The sequence below is a fragment of the Rhodamnia argentea genome, chromosome 11, assembly GCF_020921035.1.
Source record: "Rhodamnia argentea isolate NSW1041297 chromosome 11, ASM2092103v1, whole genome shotgun sequence".
NCBI classification, from domain to species: Eukaryota; Viridiplantae; Streptophyta; class Magnoliopsida; order Myrtales; family Myrtaceae; genus Rhodamnia; species Rhodamnia argentea.
Window position 1 is genome coordinate 733,190 of NC_063160.1, and position 20,701 is coordinate 753,890.

Consider the following 20,701-nt stretch of genomic DNA (forward strand, 5'->3'; position numbering starts at 1 on the left):
CTATTTCCAGCTTCTTCATCCCAAAACCAGTGAGTTCCTTTTAGTCCTCGAAATCTCAACTCTCTTGTGACCATCAGGGCATGTGTTTCCACACGACACTATTTGGTCTCGATTATTTGCAGAGGATTCCGAAGTGGTGGGTGTGGTACTACTTGATCTGTCTCGTGGTATGGACCGTGTATGGATGCACGGCGTCACAGTATGACGATGTTGAGGACAAGATCAAGGTCCCTGGCCAAGCTGACCAACCCATCAATCTATTCATTCAAGCTAATTTTCGTATGACCCAAACTTTGTGGGACCTGTTGCCGGAGTCCTAGTTGCTCTCGCCGTCTTCTTTGCCTCAATGTTTGTTTATTGCATCAAAGCAATTTCCACTTTAGTAGCCTGATGTTATCCTAGTACGAAGTTTGTATTCAGATTCTATGCCGAGTAATAGCATGATGCCAGGACGATAGAGTGCATTTCTTAATGCTCCATGACAATTAAGGCTTGCTGTACAGTTTTCTGAGATCTTAAGAACTCACGATGTTTGGAATTCAGCATTTACAACGACCTACATCGCCCGAGCAAGTTGGTGGTGGGAGCTGACCTCCACTGTTTCAAGAACAAAGTGGAGCCAAAGTGGGAGGACCCTGTCTGTGCAAACGGAGGGAAGCTGCTTCTCAACTTTCTCCAGAGGGAATTCAGGTGTGTCCTGGCTATGCACGGTATGCCCTTTTGCCCCCAAATGACTGAAGCTGTTTGAATTTTCCTTTAGGCGTGGGCTCGGTTTGACACATGCTTTTGTTCCTGTGTAACAGTTGCTAGCAATGGTTGGTGAACAGTTCGACCATGGAGATGAGATTTGCGGAGCAGTTGTCATTGTCAGAGCTAAGCAAGAAAAGATAGCTCTATGGACTAGAAATGCTTCAGATGAGGCTGCTCAGGTAATTTCTTCTTCGAGCCAGCCCTAGTTCCTGTTCATTTAGTGGCAAGCAGCATACTAGCGGGCGAATATCTTCGCCCCTCCTCCCGCTCGGGCATTACCTGCATTGGCCTAGCCCTTTGCAGATGAGCATTGGGAAGCACTGGAAGGAGTTCATCAAATACAGCCAAAACGCGGTGTTCATGTTTATTATTGGAGAGTTTCATATCACAAATTAAGAAACTTCGTGTTTACCACCCGATAAAGGCATAGGTGATATCGCAATAGGCTTTCCCTCAGTAGAAGACTTCTTCCAAACATTTCCCCCGTTGTGTCGCAAACAGATGATTTCATCTTGATGAAGACTTGCATCGCTATTCGTTGCCTCTTGGCTTGATTGCTCATTTGCTTTCTCCTTTGGCCATGAAGTCTTTGGTGAAGCCTTTTCGACCAATCCTTTCCTAGCGTGCCTATGATAGGATGGTAAACTTAAATGGGAAATACCCTCGGTCCCCGTCACATTCCTACCTTGCTTCGGGCGCTAGGGAATTTTCCAAAGAAGCTCAGGGGCTCCGGTTACCTTTCCTTTGCGGACCCACCATCTCCTTTCATTTGTTTTGGGTGTTACCAAACCTAGTCTTCTGGGACTAGGCTTTCTTTGCATAGGCTACGCTAAGGAATAAGAGATCTATCACCGCGCCATCCACTCCATAGCTAAACACCGACAAAGTAACAAAGAAAGAGCAAGTAACTTGTTGAGTATGTGAGTGAGTCCCCGTCCTTTACCGTCGTAAAGGGCTTCTCAGAAAAGTAAGGAAGGAGGCATTCGAAAGGCCAACTACTATATGAAAGGCCTTTCTGGTGAGAAGGCCGACTACTACATGGACTCTATACCAAGTCATGAGCTATAGCGAAGCCAAGCCAAACCTTGAATCAAGTGCTTGAGTGTGCATTCAACCATCAGTGCTTTTGGGGGAAATGTGTCATTGTGCGTCGCTAGATCTTTGAGTACTTCCACATTGTATTAACTACTAGTATAAAGATTGCTGATATGCTCCTCGGAGGATTTGAGGAAGAAAGTGTAAGCGACCTCTCTAAGAAAACAAGGTGAAGGTCAAATAATGGGAGATCAAATGGAGCTGTCCAAAACCGTTTTCGGGTTCGATAAACTAAAAGCGGGGGCAAGGTTCACTTGTCATTCAACCCAGTTAATGTCCAGATATTTAAGTTGAGAAAGCCACTTCTGAGTATCTTGCGAAACGTGGGGTTTAGATATCGTCCTATCCCCAACCTCTACATCAGTAGCAGCTACAGAATCCGCTCTCTTGTCCTTGGCAAGTCCCTGTTGTCTATTTGGGCGCCTAACTTTCAGGGACAAGAGACGAGATACTTCATGGAGGCCTCCCCATTTTTCTAGAGCGCGTGCTATGTCGTATCTCCCTGTAGAATATTTGTAGCATGTTAGGATGGGAGAAGGGTATAATCCGAGTTTATTCAGCATCTAAATGTACACTAGAGTTGTACCACCACATAATAGAAATTCACTACCATGAGTCACGGAATAGAGCAATGCCGTCACGGTTCACCGTGTTGATAATTCACGATGACTTTACTGGGTATAGATGACTTGACACTAGTCTTGTTTGCAGCTTTTCTACGAGCGTCCAGCGGATTGGCTCTTCCGTATTCACCAGATTATAAGATCGACCAGTTTCTTATACATAGACCTATCTAACCTAACCAGAAACTTCCTCGAATGCACTTTTATTAGTTAGCATGTCATCTTGATATTTATTGTTCAAAACTCCCCATGGGAAAAGTCATGGGTGAAACTGGAAATCCATTATCTTTAAAGAGAAATAACTGGAAGTCCTAAACTATGGCAATAAGAAGAAGAACTACAGCTGATCTGACTAGTTCTCAAAGAGGTCCTTACGCTTTAATGACCAGACTATGGTTTCAATTTACTAGGTTAATGTGGAAAGATTGGGGAGACAGATAAAAGCTTGCAAGAGAAAAGAAGAAATCAGTTAGCACTTTCATGGCACCTATAAATTTGCTTGTATGATGGTATCTCCAGATAAATGCAGCAAAAATAATGAGAGATCAGTCATTCTGCGGTCCATACCTGCGCGCTCAAAAGATTTTCTACGAGGCATGTATGAGGGATCCATTCCCCAGCTTCTCTGGAATCGACGTACCTGCAAGTACAAGAAAGTGATCCTAATCAAATTAGTAGCATAATCTTGAAGTTAACAAGTGAGTCAAAGCATCTTCTCTAACCTAGGAAACAAAGAGTCGGTTCTTCACAATGTTCGTCTTACAACAACTAAAATCCTAACCTCAAATGAAAGAAATGAAGTCTGCTAATGGAATATAGGACAAGCTTAACCCACCTCTTCTTCCAAGTTTTCAAGGTTGTCCCAGTATCCCTTCGGTTTGCGATGTTTATAAGCAAGGGAAAGATTCATCAATGATGCAATTCTTCTGAATCCACCCATGCGTGTGATTGCTTTCTCGATATCGATCCTACCATGCAAACGAAGTTGCTTCCTCATAGGCATAAATCCTTCTTGCCCATGCTCCGAAATGAATTTCACAATTTCTGCTTTCAGAACTTCAATGTCTCTCTGCAGGCCCGGAACTCTCGGTCTTTCTGATGATAAGTCATCATCATAGTTGGAGAAGTCCTCAGCTGTAGCTCTGAAAGAAGTGTTTTCATCCACACTAGGTGAAGCAGTTTGCTCGCTGAAGAGCCTACTTTCACCAGTTGTTTCCGAGTCAGCTGCTGTTACACCTTTGTTCTCAATGTAATCCCGAATTGCACATAGGTTTGAAGGGAGATCTTCATAAATAACCTAAGGAGTTGGAAAACCAGCATATTAGTACATTTCACATCTTCTGAGGAGGAAGGCGGTATCAACAGACATATGACCCTCAAACTGGGGATGAGTCATCAACAGAACTGTTCATTGGATAGAGAACAAAAGATTTTTTTCTCTTTGATGGCAAGTTTGTGTTGATAATGATGATTGGTGAATGTTTCTAATTAAAAAAGGTTATTCTAGTCTCAGTATCTTCTGTGGTTGCATTACAATCACATATTCGAATCTTTGACAGAAAGAAAGTAAAAGCCGCTTTCAGAAATGAGGCTTTCGCTCCTTCAGAAGACTTCCTAAAATGAACGGTACCATACCAAACACCCTGAACTTGTTTTCCCTAATTTTGAGAATGGAGGACACCGCAATCATAGAACTTTAAATAATACAGTAGCTTTGGACCATCTATCGATCTCGGCAAAGAAAAAAGAACATCTACGCAATGAAGTATTTGTAGTAATATCAAACCTCTTCCATAATAGCTTCGGAAAGAAACGAATCCTTGTGCATTTTTGACTCTACAGTATACTTCAGCAACGTATGTTGATTTCCTAGTTGCTCAAAGATCCATTTCCCCTGAAAGGCGTCAAAGTCCCCTTCGACCTGCTCAAAACTAATTTCTCGTTCCAGACGTTCACATAAATCCAGAACAACACGGGCATGGAGCACCATATACAGCAGACCTTTGCATCCTTCCTGCATTCATGTAGAAGGAAAGTTGCATTTAGCAGAAAGCCGTGTAATTCCAAGCACATGACACGGAAGCTATAACAGAATTTATAGGTATCAACCATGCCACAACATTCTCATTGGAGAAGGGTCTGTTGAAGATGTCTATATCAAAAGTGTCACCCAGTTAATACTTTGCAGTGTCTCAATTGTTAGTAGGTATTGTCTATGTTCCTTTTGAATGTTGTGTGTTTTATGGGGCTTGATGATGTAACCTTGTATCCCAATCCATTTCTTTGATGAATTAAATCAGAGAAAGACAATTTCTTAAAAGGAATGATGCATAAAAAACTGTTTTCTCACTTGAACCATCGATTATCTAAGTGATTCCTCAAACCAACAATTTCCTGAAGTCATTATGTCTGTCCTAGTTTACATTAATTGTTTTCTGCATCTCGTTTTTTAAGCACAAAGCATGTATACTATCCAGATGACATATCTTGGCTGCTAATTTTTAGCGTCTACTACCAATCAAAGACAGATATAAATAACCAGTAACAGTTTCAGCTCAAAAAGTTTGCCTACGATTTTAGTTTTTCATTAGAAAGATATCCAGCTTGGAAATGCTAAGTTTTATAGGGATCAGAATAGACCCAATATAACCATGTCCACTTTTATCGATACGTGGACCTTAGTGTCATCACATAACCTTTTGAAGTAGACTTGACAGATTTCATTTGTCATATGGACACAGTATCAATGATATTATTAAGTAGTTTGAACATGAAACAACTACAAACTGGGGCAGAACATCCATCGTTTGAAATGTTGAATATGCTTCCAAATCAATTTTCTACCTATTGAACCAAATAGACTAAAAGATTTCTTCTATGTACCTGAAGAATTCGAACTTTGTTGTTTTCTCGGGATAAAATCTTGCTGATGGCCAAATTTGGAACTATCCTGTAATAAAGTAGAGCACAGGAAGACAATTTAGGCTGATGCCGTATTGAGAGGGGTACTTAGAGCACAAAGAAGTATATAACTGTATAAAATATATTCCATTTAATTTCTCCCACTTTTGTTTTGTTTTTTCATTGGTCCTATACATGAATTTGTATTTCTCTCTTTTTTTCATCTTCTTATTGTTGCTGGATCTTCATTTGTGATCATGCATGTAAGCTCATCGACTGTCATATTGCTAGTTAAATATTATTCTTTGGACAGTTGAACATTGATAATTAAATGACAGCAAACTACAAATAATAAGTTTGATATGAACTACATTCAGATCAGGCCAGAATTTGTCCCTGGAATAGTGATTGCCAAGCACCTACATATACGAAATGATACTGAACTGTCCAAAAAATTTGTTCGTGCATATTAATTTCCAATTGAAGACATAGTCACATATGCATGTCCACTCCGCTTATGAAGTGTAAAAAAATTTCAAAATTAGAATCTTGATTTGCTAATGGTTTATGTGATGAAGGATTTCTAGGTTTTCACTCGGGGCTGAAAGATAACTAACTACAATATTACTCCCTCATAAACTTTTAAGTATGCAAATCAGACGTACAAAAAATCCTGCATTAAATGCTTAAGCAATGTGAAAACACTGATACCATACAAGTACTATCAGAAAGGAGAGAACAAGAGTCAAATTCCTTATCCAACTAAATTAATAAGAAGCATGAGTAAGAGATACATACTCAGGAAGGTTTTCATAACTAGTCAAGACATTCCAGACTTCGCGAACAGGAGCTTTTACTGTTATGCTAGCGATGACACATCGGTGGACGCCCCCATTTTCCTTCAGCCCAAAACAGCATTCTATCAGAATTCACCTAAACAAAATTAGTCTTTCTAGACAAAACCCAATACAGAATATTCTAATATAAACTGTCATTCAGTTACCAATAGGCCATCGAGTCTACGGAGATGAACTTCATCCACCACACAAGGCCGATCAAGCTTGCAAACTTTGCCAAACACGCCCCAATTACTAGTCAGCTCAGTCGATGACGCAGGCAGTTGACTAGCATTAGCACTGCTGATGTCTTTAGGCTGCACTTTATTGTCCAGGTCAGGGCCAATGGAAGTAACAGCACCGTTGATTGCTCTGTCTCTATAACTCATCGCTGAAGACAACTCCTGATTTCCCTCGAAATTTCTTTCAGCTCTGAATGCCAAGGCTTGAAGATTTACTGGGAGATCTGACCCGATGATCCTTTCTAAGAAAATAGCTGGGAAGTTGAAGCGTGGTATCACATTTACCTCATATGACAAAGTTGTTGAGGATCTGAATAGCAGAGAGATCAAAAGAGAAAATTAGGTAGGTTACTACAGGATTAATTGCAGAGACGTTGCACAAGATCAAATGCAGGTTACAGCATTCTTCTCTGTTTACTAGTATATAAGAATAATTCCTATTAGTCGCATAAGACCATTGAACCCCCAGATGTCATTATAATAAATCTTGAAAGCATTTAACAGACGGATTGGAGAGTCCTTCATCCTCCAATTATCCAGATAGTATACATATGTAATGAGACAGAAGTAGCTTCTTGACCATTTGGACTGAAGTAAGACAATGAGAGAGATTATGAAGGCAACTATAGATAGGACTGACTGGCCAAGACGCAGCATAATGATAGCTGTTATTCCGGTGGCACTTGTACCTTCTTTTTCTCTTTTTAGAATTTCCCAGTTAAAGAAAGAAGAATTCTCTGTTATTTGAAATCACTGACAACATGCAAATTGGAAATCTATTTAAACAGGAAAATTACTGGATGCACTCTTTTGATTGATAACTCAGGGAGGGGAAAATTTGATGGAGTTCCACTAATAAGAGCTCATGGTGAGCTCATTTTTATCAGCTGCAGATTGTGGCAATGTACATTCATTCATGTATTCGCTGCTAATGCGGCTGGTTTGATGGTTTACATTGGTACAATTGGCTTGTAGTGTGTCTCGTCAACCCACACTTTTGGTGTTAACTTACCTATTAAAGAAAATAGAAACTTGACGGCTAATGCTTTCCAGATACAAAAGTCTAGAGCCAGAATGAAGACACCTAAACAAGGTTTTGCACACAAGCACTAAGAATCTCACCTAGGCCCTGATTTTAGGGACCATTTTCCTTCAAACTTCTTAAAGTCTCCATCAACCATGGAAAAGTGAAGTTCACGCTCATTAGCCTGCGCCACAAGGTTGTTTCAAATACTTAGTCTCAGTAATGGATGAAGCTCCACCCATCTATTGCGAGTGTAATGTTAATGCAACACAGGTAATTGAGTCCAACAGCCCCACATGCATGTTTCAGTTTCTTGCTTGTTCAGAAATTTAATGGTAGCTAAAAGGAGAGAGACACCATCCTCTACTGCTGTTATCATAAAAGTTTTTGGAATTCGTGTGTTCTGGACATACTCTAGCAGAAGAGAACTTATGTTAATGTCTTCAAATATATCCATTCATTCATTTGACAGAAGGCATATATTCTGATATCATTTCATGCAAGCCACATGTTGGAGAGTGAGCCACATGTTATATATATAAAGGAAAATTTAGACAGTGATGATCGCAAAGCTACAATGCCAGTCAACTAATTTTTCAGTCCAACATACAATGAATGAAGTTCAGCAAAATAGAATATACATGTGTGAAGGCTTTTTTGGGAGATGCACAAATACGACAAGGCAGAAAGAGGAAGCATGTTATCTCAGCTGGGTCGATGTTGAATCATCATCCATGTAGCATTTGTCGTACTAGGACCCAAACAATTTACAATGGTGCTATCGGGTTTTCAGCTTGATCCACTACTTTTCTCTTTCCTTGATCTACTTAATCAAGAAGCACGAAAATTCATACTAAAACAAACAGAAATGGAAAAAAAGAAAGTTTGAGCATGCTCACTGAATTGGCAAACTCCTGAAGGTCCAAGACAACACGAGCTTCAATATGCCAATATAACGCCCTCTGCAGGCCTCTCTGCTCCAGCCATATCCGCCCAGGATGCGGGCAGGGGATTCTCCCACTACGCAATTAAAAAAAAAAAAAAAAGCCTCTTTGTTCAGATGACAAGCACCAACCATGAAACACAAAAGGACGGCACATAACTTCAAATGAAGTATTGCAAAAAGACCGGATGACCCAAAAAGTTAGTCCATCTCCGTACACTGAGTAAGTTCTAACCACTCTGTACGTCATCAAGTAATGCTATGTATTGTGATAACAATGCTTGATGACATTAACAACAATTAAAACAACTACGCCTCATCCATTCGAGTTGGGTCGGGTCTATGACTCCTTTTGCACCATTTTCACTCGATTTTGCTTCGGTTCTCCCTGAAATCTAAGTGCTCCAAAAGGAACTTTCTTCTAACAAAGAAAGCAAAAGGCATGATTAACTCTTTGTACTAAGAACTAATTGACTAAAATGATGGGATGAACCGTTCAGAAAAGTGGGCTACAAGTACAATTAACCATCACATTTCAAAGATTAAACATTCAAGAGAACTATACCATACGAGAACAATTAACCAGCATTGTCTCTTTCTTGAGCATCAAACCACCCCAACTCAAAGATGCAATTTTCACCTGCAGACTAAATTGGGGACGAAATCGGCGAGGCGCTCATAGTCGGTAAGAGCGTTCCAAACCGATTCAACGTCCGCCTTCACCGAGATCTCACCCCTGATCCTCCTCTCTCTCCACGATATCACCTCCACCTCGCAATGCACCTTTCTCTCTCCTCCTCCTCCTCCTCCTCCTTCCACTCCCTCCCTCTCTCTGCTCTCGCAATACCCACCACCATTAACACCACCTTCTTTCTTCCCTCTGCTGCCGCTGCTGTTCCTCACGCTGCAAACTCCAGCAGAGTTGCTACTCCGTCGTGAAGACGAAACGACGGCGCATTGGCTGCGCAGAGCAGGGTGGTTGGGGTGCGAAGACGAAACGTTACTTCTGGGGCGGCGGGCGAGCTGGTGTTTGGAGAGGGCTTCGAGGTTGAGCTGGGATGGTTTGCAGGTGATCATGGCGACTCGACGACTCAGTGAGTGCCGAGTGGGAGTCGAAAATCTCGAGATTGAGCAGGAGGAGGACTGGGAGTATGTTTCAGTTCACAGCACCGCGCTCGACCGTTAATTCTGGCCACCCGTTTTTTCCCCGCTCTCGTGCTTTGTCGTTTCCGCACAGTGAAAATGGGTGGTCACGCTGCTTCCAGGACGAAGGGGCATTCCAGTAATTTCATCGAAAATTTGTGGTCAGCAATTTTTTTTTTATTTGATCTTTTATGTCACTTCAAGCACCATCCTTAAATTTTCATACTCTACCTCACAAAACGGATTTCTAAAGCCTATGGTCCATCGAATGAATATCATGTCTTAATAGAATCCTACGTCCCTCCTTGTAACCACAAAACTGATTTTTAAAGCCTACGGTGGATCGAATTTGTATGATTGAGACCGACATCCGAACAACATAAATTGTGCTGAGATTTCTGGTATTCTAAAGAAAATAATATAAAGAAGAAAGTTTGGTTGATCATTTATCACTAAACACTGTATAGATTTGTTTCGATCGGCGATTGGGAGAAAGGCTTCCGATAAATGGCCATGCAATTGCTCTTTTCCATGAGCTGGTTAATCTGACACGAGCACGGCACAGCACGGCACGATTCGTTTTTCGATGAGCTGTACCGACACGGGGCACTGTCTGGGATGGGCCAGGCAGGGCCCGCCACAGTTCCTTTCCGGGGCAATGTAGCGGGCCGGGCCGCGCCGGTTCAGCCCGACCCGTTTTGCACCCCCGCAAAAATATCATAAGGCGCTCGTATCTCTTTCTCAGTTCAACCCTCACCTGTTCTCCGCATACTTTCTCTCTCTCTCTCTCTCCCTCGCTCTCTCTCTCTGTGGAAGAAGCAATTTGCTTCGCACTGATCGCGAGGCCTTGCCTTTCGCGTTCGCTCCCTCTTAACGACAATGGCGGATGAAGAGGTTGTGGCGATCTCACCGCCTTCGGATCACAAGCGGAAGCTCGATGATGTGGAGGCCGAACAAACCCTAGAACCTGCTGAGGAACCCTATGCTGTCAATGACTACACGCCTGTGGCGGCTTCTGATGCACCAGATGCGAAGCGTCCTCGCCACGACGGCGACCCCGAGGTTTCGGGTACTTCAGTCCTCAGTATCATCTTACCTAGGGCTTCTCTGTGATCTTATTTGTGTTGCCTCGAGTTCCACGAGTAGTCAAAGTAGGAAGAGGAGGTGTTGTTATTGATTCATTCGTTAAGTTCGCGGCTTTTGTTCAATTATGTTCCTTCTGTGTCCTTTGAACATATAAGCTGGGGATTTGATGTCTTGATGGTGAAGTTTTGGTTAAATACGTGAATGGGTGATTGAAATGTGATTGGAGATGTGTCTTGCCCTGCAATTTCAGTTTCAGGGTTAACGATCATTTCCACGTAATGAATTGTTATTTGTTTGATAGAAATAGCTAATGGAAATGGATACCAAGTTGAGAAGGGAGATGAGCCTGGGCAGGAAAATGGTATAGCAACAACTTTGGATAGTAGTGAGGTTGAGGAGGCTCAACGCCAGTCAAAGGAGAGTGAACGAATTGCAGATGACGAGAAAACGCCCGTGAAATATCATGGTGCGGAAGATATTGACAAGGAATCTCAGGACAATGCCCACGGAACTTCCAAGGAAGAAGTTGTGCTGACGATGGACGTTAATGAACAGGAAATCTCTGCCCAACAGCAGCAAGCATCTGATGATGGTCATACTTTGACACACAAAATTCAAGTTCCTAACAGTAAGGTGTGTTTGCTCTATTGCTTGTATGGAATACTCGTTAAACTACATGTTCATCTAATTATCCTGATTAAAGCAAAGGTGGTTAGGATGACTTTTCTACCCAAGATTGTCGAGGTGCCATAAAGGCAATCATACAATTTAATTGGAAAAGGATAGGATACTATAAATCAAATGGGACAAGTCACGTACAGCAATACCTGTGAATGTTTGTGACATGGTGATATGTGTTACCATTCTTGGAACTAACCCGTAATTATGATTTAACACGTTCAAAAATTTAAAACCATATCATCTGCTAGCACGGAATACTATAATTGCTTTTTTTTAAAGTAATGGAGAACTGCGTAGGGCTGAAGATAAAAAAAAGTCCTAAGCTTAGTCAAAACTCATTGTTAGTTGCACTCTGCCAGTAATCACATGTCCAATAGATGGTGGGTTTGCTAAGCTTGGCTTTGAAGAGAAATGCTTGGTGGAGAATCCTGGAGCCACTGATACCTGTCTGACTAAACTGCAGATTTGTACTTTTGAAAAAGTATAATTAATCAATAATTTATATCTGTGTGGGGCTTGGGCATGGATTTGGCTAAATTTCACATACAAGACCATAAAACGAACTTCTTACTTTGATGTACAATGTAGTATACTAACGCGAGAATTTTGAAAATTTCTTGTTATAGTGAGTGTATATGTAACAGTTAACCGAAACCTATATACTTCAAGATGTGAAGATTATGGGTATTTCCAATTTACATAACGATTGTGATGAAGGCAACTTGTGAAACACTTCTATTTCACCAGCGGTGTGTATGTATGTAAAAAGTACCACATACCAATTTCAATGATTAACTATTTAAGAGAATGCTTGAATTGTTTTGAAGAAGCGTGATTAGCTGTAATCGGATCACATTATCTTGGTTTATGTAAATCCACAACCTCAAAAGTGCATTGTTATACGGATTGATTCAAAGGTTAATACCGCAAAAAATCTCAAATTGGTACACCTGTGACGAATTTACTCGAAACTAATTTTTTGACCATGAAAAAATCCAAACCGGTACGATTGTGACAATTTTACCCTCCCTTAGTTTCGGTTAAATTTTACCGTCAAATTGTTGAATTGGATGATATGTGGCAATTGACGTGTGTCTTGGTTTGGAGTTTTTACCCTCCGTTTGTAATAGGTGTGCTAGTTTGGGATCTTTTGTGGTGTTAAACTCAATTTTACATGGCAATTGACGAGTGTACCTATTTGGGATTTTTATCCTCTATTTGTCATAAGTATACCAATTTGGGATTTTTCGTGGTATTAACCTAATTTAACCGAAACTAGTGGAGGGTAAATTTGTTACTGGCGTACCGGTTTGAATTTTTTTGTCGTCGGAAAATTAGTTTGGGGTGAATTTGTCGCAGGTATACCAGTTTGGGGTTTTTCGTGATATTAACCCTTGATTCAATGTACAAAAAAGTGATATGGAAATGGAAGCATAAGCATGCATAATTTAACATTATGAAAAAGTCCTTTCTGGTATCAACTATATAGAGATAGATTTCAGCTTCTAACACTGAACCTTTCATATTTTGACTAGTAAAGCTGATTACGGCTTCTTTTGCATGGATAGTGCTTCTTGTTTTTCTTTTTCATCAAAATATGTGCTGAGAGACAAGTTTGGGGTTTGACATGTGCAGGTTGGTGTTCTTATTGGTAAGAATGGAGATACCATAAGGTACCTGCAGTACAATTCTGGGGTGAAAATTCAGATCGTGAGGGATGCTGAAGCTGATTTGTCATCTGCAACAAGACCTGTGGAACTAACAGGAACAAAGGAGAATATTAGCAAGGCTGAGAACCTTATTAGGGATGTCATAGCAGAGGTTTGTATTGATTCTATTGGCACGTCACTTTCTTTATTTGTCCTTTTTGCCCTAGTTTGCTTTTGTGAGGTTAGAGGAGTATTTAATATGCTGAATTAATAGAACTATTCCTTTGAATTGTCTACACTGATGTAAGCTCTGGCAATGTCCTAAATTATGTCTACTTCTTATTAAGAGAATTGAGGATAGTTTTTCTTGAAGAATTTTTTCCCTTATTATTCAGCATCTAAGAAACTTAGGGAGAAGATTCTTTGATCCCTTGAGGTTGTATTGTTAATTTGCAAATTGAATGAACTCAAATATCTGAACCTCTAGTGGGGACGAGGCCTTTAGCACAAGCCAATCATCAATACAACTTGATCACTGGAAAACATCATGAGTGCCCCAAGTATACTGCTTTTTTTCACAAAGAGAGGGAGGGAGGGAGGGAGGGACTATGGAATGAGGATGTAGCAAGTGTGAAGAAACTTCAATTTTGATTTTTTTTTTTTGCGTGGGGGTGGGGGAAGAGGGGGAGAGAGCGAGCGAGTAAGCTTCCAAGCGAAACAGATTGTGAGAGTGTCATTCCCTACTTATGCTTTTACATTTTATAATTGCGATACTCTCTCTTCCTCTGTTTTTTTGAATTTGCACACGCATCAGTGCACCAGTGTGCCTATTTGCTAGTTTAGATAATCAAAATGTTGAAGTAGATAAACCAATGGTGACGTGACAAGAGACTTATAACATGTCACTTTGGTTATGATGGAAGCGACATTAAAGATCTTCCAGAGTTTCTTGTGTTGATGCGTATCCTACCGAAAGTGTGTAAATGCGTATTCACCTGTTGACAGGAGTATAATTGTAGATTTTCTAAAGGGTTACGAGGTCTAGGCTGTGGAAACCCATGGGAATGTGTTCAGTTTTGATTTTGTTTTTGATCTGATTTCAACTTCGTGATTTAACTTCATCTATTTTAGAAGCAAGATTATTGTTCTCTGAATCTCAAACTATCTGTTACAGTCACTTACTTTGGTGAATTTGGTTGCAGGCTGATGCTGGTGGTTCCCCTTCCCTTGTAGCCAAAGGCATTGCAACTGCACAGGTTCCTGGGTCTGCAGAACAAATTGAACTGAAAGTGCCAAATGAGAAGGTTATACTTTGAGGCTTTATTTGGTCATCTATATTAATTGATGATTAAACTGGTCTGGTTGAAGCATTCTCGCAAAAACCCATATCATCTGGAAACATGTTAACTGTTTCAAATGAACAATTTCTTCCCTATCATGTCTTATGGTTATTTATTTGTGCAGGTCGGTATACTAATAGGCAGAGGTGGAGATACTATCAAAAGTCTGCAGACAAGATCTGGGGCCCGCATACAGGTGCTTGATAGCATGTACCTTATTCTTACATTGCCAGATACGCATCTAATTCTGGGACATTATAGTAAAGTATCATGCCTTACAAGCACCAATAAATATGTTTTTCCTGTAGTTAATACCTCAGCATCTTCCTGAGGGAGATGATTCCAAGGAAAGAATTGTCCGAATTACTGGTGATAAGAGGCAAATTGATGTTGCCACACAGATGATAAAAGAAGTTATGAAACAGGTCAGCTAGTTATCTGTTTATTTGGGAAAATAAAAAAAATTGTTACTTCATTGCATTCTTCGGATTGGATCTATGATTAGATTGTTGGTTTTCCTTCCTAGACTGATTACAGTAATGGTAGTTGAACTGCTCTTCCTTCATGATTGTGGTGGTAGGCTTTTAGGATTGGCCTGATCTGAAGTAAGTAATCGATTATTAGATGGAGGAGCGTTTGTCTATTGTTGAACCTCCAGCTTATTTCCTGGAGTTACAGCTCTCATGAATTTTTTGGGCGCCATGTGCTGAATCATCTATTTGTAGACTTTAATGTGCCCTTGGTCCTGAGTTTGAATGAATATAGACCGGGCCCTTTTGTGTTTTGTGTTTTGATGTAGACTCTTCTATACGTTTCTAGTAGCAGGATGCAGGATTTGTGGCAGTTTTTTGGGGGGTTGCGATTCATTTTAATTCATATCCAACTATGATTTATGGATTGATGCCTTGGAGAGAAAGATGACAACATTAACACTGTAATTGTTGAAGTTTAGATCAAAGTAAAGAGAAATCTGTTGATTAGCAGGATGCAGGATTTGTGGCAGTTTTTTTGGGGGTTGCGATTCATTTTAATTCATATCCAACTATGATTTATGGATTGATGCCTTGGAGAGAAAGATGACAACATTAACACTGTAATTGTTGAAGTTTAGATCAAAGTAAAGAGAAATCTGTTGATTATAAGAACGGGTATAGATCTGTAAAACTAGTTGATGTAATTTTTCAGGGCAGAAAAACTGTTTCTTTCTTTAGTATTTTCGTCTGTATCCTCCAGATTTTCTAGTCCTTATATCCAGAAGTTTAACATGATTGCCTGTTCGAATCACCTCTGGTTGCTTCTTTGATCCCTTTTCTGGATTGTGAGAAAAATCAAGGAGTAAGAAGTGTGAAGAATGCAATTATCAGAGTTACCATGTTAATGAATGAAAGACAATTAGTGCCAAGGTCGATGTCGGTTGCCACTTGCCATCATTTTTTTAATGTTGAAAGTGCCAATTTCGAATTGGTTGGCTTATAAAATGCAGATTGGGCTATTGCCTCTCCCTTGGTGTTCGCATTGCTTTCTTGGTGTAGCAAAATACGACCACTCTATTCTCTCATCCATTGAAGAGAGGTATCCGACATTATATCTCGGGGTGGCAGAATGTTAATAGTTGGTAAGATTGCTTTGAGACTCAAAAGCGAAAATGATGCAGTGAGCCTATACTATGTTTAGTTGTTAACCTTAGTGATCTTCAGTTACTGGGATGTTCCATATAAAACTTGTTTGAATTCCTGTGCGACCATGCCATGCTTTGAAACCTTCTTTCGGTAGCAAGCTGCAACAATTGGAGCATGTGGTTTATGTACCTCCAGCCTGATTTGCAGAGATCCTTGGGTCAGGAGGGTTTCTGTTGTATATAAGACATGATTAGTGTGAAGTGAGATGACTAGCATGTTGTGGTGCAGTATTGGCAACAGTATTGTATACATATCTATGGTCATCATCATTTCAATTACGTTCATAAATACTTTATTGTCAGGAGTTCCTGCTTAAGTGGAGTTTGCTTTGCTAATAACTGATTAATGAATTATCTTGATTCATGTCATATCACATATCTGTCGATGAACTTTCTCTGGCTTCTTATCTTATTTGTTTATTTATTTATTTATCTTACATGTATTCATTTCTCCATTTTGGTATTTATGTGAGCATTCATTTTTGCTGTCTTGGGATGCACCTCCCATCCTCTGTTTTCTGGTTTCTTGGATAAAGAAAGAGATTATTCAAACTGCTTTAGGAAGAAAGCATCGCGTTTCTCTAAGTTATAAGATCCTTTGAAGCACTTGTTAAGGATTTCATCTGTTCTTGCCTATATTTTATCTTTCCTGAATATGACGATGAATGGAGGAAAATGAATAGAGGAAAGTAGGTTTGGAGAATTTTGTCTACCGTTAGCCTGGAAAAGTCTAACATGGTGGGTAATGTCGATTTCGTGGAACTATTTTCTGTTTCCATTGGTTTTCTTATGGGTTGTGAATGTCGTATGCATCATCTCTTGTTTAAGGGTTGTATACCTTTTCAATCATTGCTGACTTTCTTCCTCTGGTAGTGGTTTTGAATTCCTATTGGCTGATTCTGATATGATGGATATGTCTTCTGCTATTTTCGTGGTTCAATCGGAATATTATACTGGTTGTTTATGGAAGCTTTTACGTAAGGATTCTTTCTTGTTGTTTCATTCCGAGTGGCTTCCTCATATGCACTTTTAATCAACTTGCATGACCTTGCTTCCTCATAGTATTTTCTTTCTCATTTTGACAGCCTTTCTTTTGTATTTTGTTATACCTAGACTCCTAGACCTTCACCTCTGTCTGGTGGGTTTAGTCAGCAGACTCATCGATCGGTGGGGCCAGGGGGTCCACAGTGGGGTTCACGTGCTCCTTATTCTTCCCATCCAGTGCAATATGATTACCAACAAAGAGGACCATATCAATCTCAGAATGCACAATATCCTCCTACAGCCTATGGTGGTTATTCCTCTCCAAGGAGTGGCTTTGGCCCTGGTTGGGAGCAAAGGCCACCTCGTGGTGGGAGCTATGACTTTTTTGGTGGATATGGAGGACATCCAGCAAGTATGCCTCACTCAGGATCCATTTCGGGACATTTTGCTGGCCAATCTGGCCCACCGCAGTCATTAGCAGGTTACAATTACGGGCAGCAAAGAGGTCCAAATTATGGGCATCCGGGTCCTTACTCTCAGGCCGGGAACCCTCAGCAGAATTACGGGCATGGATATGACGAAACCAAGTACGATAATGCTCCAGTGCACCCCTCATATGGAGGTCAAAACTCAGGGCCGGTTTACTCTCAAACTGCTGCTGCTGCTGCTGTTTCCCAACCTGGTTATGCACAACAATATGGTGAGCCACCTTCATAGGATACCCCAACTAGGAATGCATGGTCAGTCTCATGGCACTCCAATAGCTGGGGGTGTCCATGGTTTGGTTTGGAGGTATACTCAAACCATGCAAATAACTTAGGTTTGTTATCGGTTTGGGTCGGTTTCAACCCATTAAGCATCAAGCCGACTTAAAAGTGAAGTTTAATATCTAGGCTATCTAACTTCAACATGCAATGGAAAATTAACATAAAAACACCTATTTCTACTTACTTATTAGGAAAAAGGAATATAATCACAATAAATCAAATGAAATTATCGAAACATTAAAAAATATAGTTTAACTTAACAGAAATATACAAAAGATCGTAGAAATCGCTTTTGTAAGTAATTGATATTAAAAATCAATTAATAATGGCTAACTTGAGATGCAGATATCTTTTGGTTAATAGTTTAGGGGTATTTTAGATAATATGAACTTGTTTTGGCTAAACTAAAAATTTTGTTAGTCAAAAGGAAGATGAATTTATTTATTGAACTTGTCGGTTTGGTTTGATTTTATCAGTTTCCGAAGTTATAAGCGAAAACCAAATGATTGAACCAATAAATATTTTTTTTCAACCAAACCATTAAACCGGTAAACCGAAATTATTATGTGGTTCAGTATGTTGGCTCGGCTTGTCAGTTTTAGGTGTTTTATGAACACCCCTTAGTGATAGCTAATCGACCTGATATGCCTTATCCAGGGTCCAGTCAGCCAATCCAACAGTATGGTTCAAGTGTGCCATCCCAGCAGGTGTACCAATACCCAGCAGGTGGGTCCGTGCAGCAGACATATCCCGCATATGCGTCTGCACCTACCACAGATGGAAGTCAGCCTGGCGCTGTCTATCCACAGCAAGTACAAGCTCCTCCTGCCTATGGTCAACCTGCTACTGCTGGGGCATATGGATCATACACCGAGCAGCCAGCTGCAGCCAATCCTGGATATGGATATCAAGCACCACAAGATGCTGGTTATGGTGGGGGTGCAGGTGCTGCTTATGCTGCCGCTCCGAGCAGTCAGGCTCAGCCGGGCTACATTCAACAGCCAACCGCCCAACTGGGCTATGATCAATCAGTTGCACAGTCAGGTGGTTATGGTAGTGTTCCTGTGAGTGCTCAAGCCAGTTATCCTCAGTATGATTCTACTCAGGTCTATGGTGCGCGCTGAATACTGTTTTCTTCTTGTCTTTCGACGATTGTATGTTATGTCTAGCGTTTTAGTAACGGGGAAAGTTATATCGGTTATTTGTTCTTTCTGAACAGACCAACTTGATTAGGCTTTAGTTGAAGATGACCCAGCTATGTTGTCTCGATTTAGGCGTAGCGCTCTCTCTTGCTTTTGGAAATCTTTCCCTTCTCTGCACTGGTTATGAGATGACACAACTGCGTGATCACATGGAAATTACTTAAACTTTATTTTGTAGCTATCAAACATTGTCTAGTTCAATTGTTTTTGGTTGCGGGAATCAAGAATCGCTCGCAAGTGAAGAAATGATGATGAAATCACCATCTTTGGTTTTACATGTAGTACTGGACGGAAAGTGCATATGGAACCCTAGTTGTGAGAGATTGGGTTAAACTTCTACTCTCTAGCTTGGAGCATGTCCAATGCTTTATGTCAATCACTCCATGGTTAGTCACTTGTTGCTTACGGAGTTCCCTATACCGTTTTCGATTGGTACTTTTTTGTATGTCTGTCAGGACTTGGTCATTAAATATTCTTAGATATACGTGGCATCCGAAACAAAAAATATTCTTTACGGAAGATATTTTTTAGATCATTCGTTTTTCGTGAAATAAATAGAGATAAGATGTCCTAAAGTTATGCTCCCACACTTTATTAAAGGGAGAGGTTATTGAAATTAAGACCGAGATTGGACTCTAATCCGAAATTCGTGCTTAGTTATTGTAAGAGTCTTCTGCATTTGGTTATCCTCCTATTGGACATCATGATCGGCTGAGCTCTTAGTAGTCACATATATAATCGGAATTATGCGCTTTCTACTTCTCTCGTCTGCTTGTGTCAGTCTCATAAAAAAAGAAAGAAAGCCCTTGGCGTCTCGTGAAATTCTTCTCGTCAATCCTAAAGACAAGGAAGCTGGCAAAAGAATGTTCTCAACCAGAATTGGATTGACTCCGAAAGAGAGTTGGAAGAAACTCGTCCTGAGTTACAGTCAAAATAATTCTGATCATAATAAATAAATAAATAAATAAAAGTAGAAAAAGAATGGATGATGGGGTGAGAGAGGCTCGAACTCTCGACCTCAGGATAACTCGCAAAGCTATGAGACCTACGCGCTAGCCAACTGCGCCACCACCCCTCTGCGCAGATAGACGAATCATGAGCAAACTTATTAATTTTAAGCATGCATCTACCATCTTCATAATTGGCGGAGGAAGAAGATATATATCTCTTTTATGGCAAAGAAAATAGAATACCTCACCTCACACCTCATCTACTTTCAATTATTTATCAGTCAGACATTTTTTTTTTTATGTTCATTGAAAATCCATAATCGGGACCTTATAAATTGTTTCGAGTGTATCCTAGTATAAGTAGAACAATCCCATGTTTGACATGAGCTCTCATATTAGTATTACTTTGTAACCCAATCACTTACATTTTGTTGAAACTAGCGACATGTCTCACATGGATCGTGATCATTTCCGGTCCATGGATTGATCAATTTTGGTTTTTCTCCTCCTTTCGTAAATGTTCCAACAATATTTGCACATGAATCTCGTAACCCAACACATTTAGTCGTATGGCTTTGCACGATTTCAATGTGGCTTTCAGAGCCTAAGCGTACCTACAATCTCTTCGGATCACTTTGAAATACACGATTCCGATTTCATATATCCCGAATACCTTGAACTCTGTTGTGCCTGCTTTTTTTTTTCTGTCGTTTTAATGTTATGCAAAATAAAGACGATCATTGTCATTTGTGCCTAAGGATTATCAACATAAGTAAAAAGCAACGCACTCAATGAGAGAGATCTTGG

At 40.3% G+C, this 20,701-nt stretch overlaps 2 protein-coding genes, 1 non-coding gene and 1 pseudogene across 3 annotated transcripts; 2 read left to right on the top strand and 2 right to left on the bottom strand.

The window, feature by feature from the left end:
* The first annotated feature begins 425 nt into the window (after window positions 1–425).
* LOC115755918 lies at window positions 426–1,998 on the top strand (annotated as a pseudogene).
* A 4-nt stretch (window positions 1,999–2,002) lies between these two features.
* On the bottom strand, window positions 2,003–9,605 carry LOC115755892. Its single transcript, XM_030695477.2, has 10 exons — window positions 9,055–9,605; window positions 8,371–8,491; window positions 7,570–7,655; window positions 6,373–6,757; window positions 6,168–6,268; window positions 5,352–5,418; window positions 4,255–4,482; window positions 3,304–3,765; window positions 3,036–3,108; window positions 2,003–2,347 (listed from the first exon to the last, which is right to left on the bottom strand). Exons 1-10 carry the CDS (start codon window positions 9,489–9,491, stop codon window positions 2,103–2,105), a joined length of 2,205 nt encoding a protein of 734 aa, XP_030551337.1. The 5' UTR covers window positions 9,492–9,605; the 3' UTR covers window positions 2,003–2,102.
* A 698-nt stretch (window positions 9,606–10,303) lies between these two features.
* LOC115755941 (far upstream element-binding protein 1-like) lies at window positions 10,304–19,157 on the top strand. Its single transcript, XM_030695566.2, has 8 exons — window positions 10,304–10,626; window positions 10,945–11,276; window positions 12,960–13,145; window positions 14,176–14,277; window positions 14,438–14,509; window positions 14,622–14,738; window positions 17,105–17,675; window positions 18,400–19,157. Exons 1-8 carry the CDS (start codon window positions 10,437–10,439, stop codon window positions 18,864–18,866), a joined length of 2,037 nt encoding a protein of 678 aa, XP_030551426.2. The 5' UTR covers window positions 10,304–10,436; the 3' UTR covers window positions 18,867–19,157.
* A 776-nt stretch (window positions 19,158–19,933) lies between these two features.
* On the bottom strand, window positions 19,934–20,019 carry TRNAM-CAU. The gene is given in 2 exon segments: window positions 19,934–19,969; window positions 19,982–20,019. It is a non-coding gene; the product is annotated as a tRNA-Met (tRNA).
* Between the last annotated feature and the right edge of the window lie 682 nt (window positions 20,020–20,701).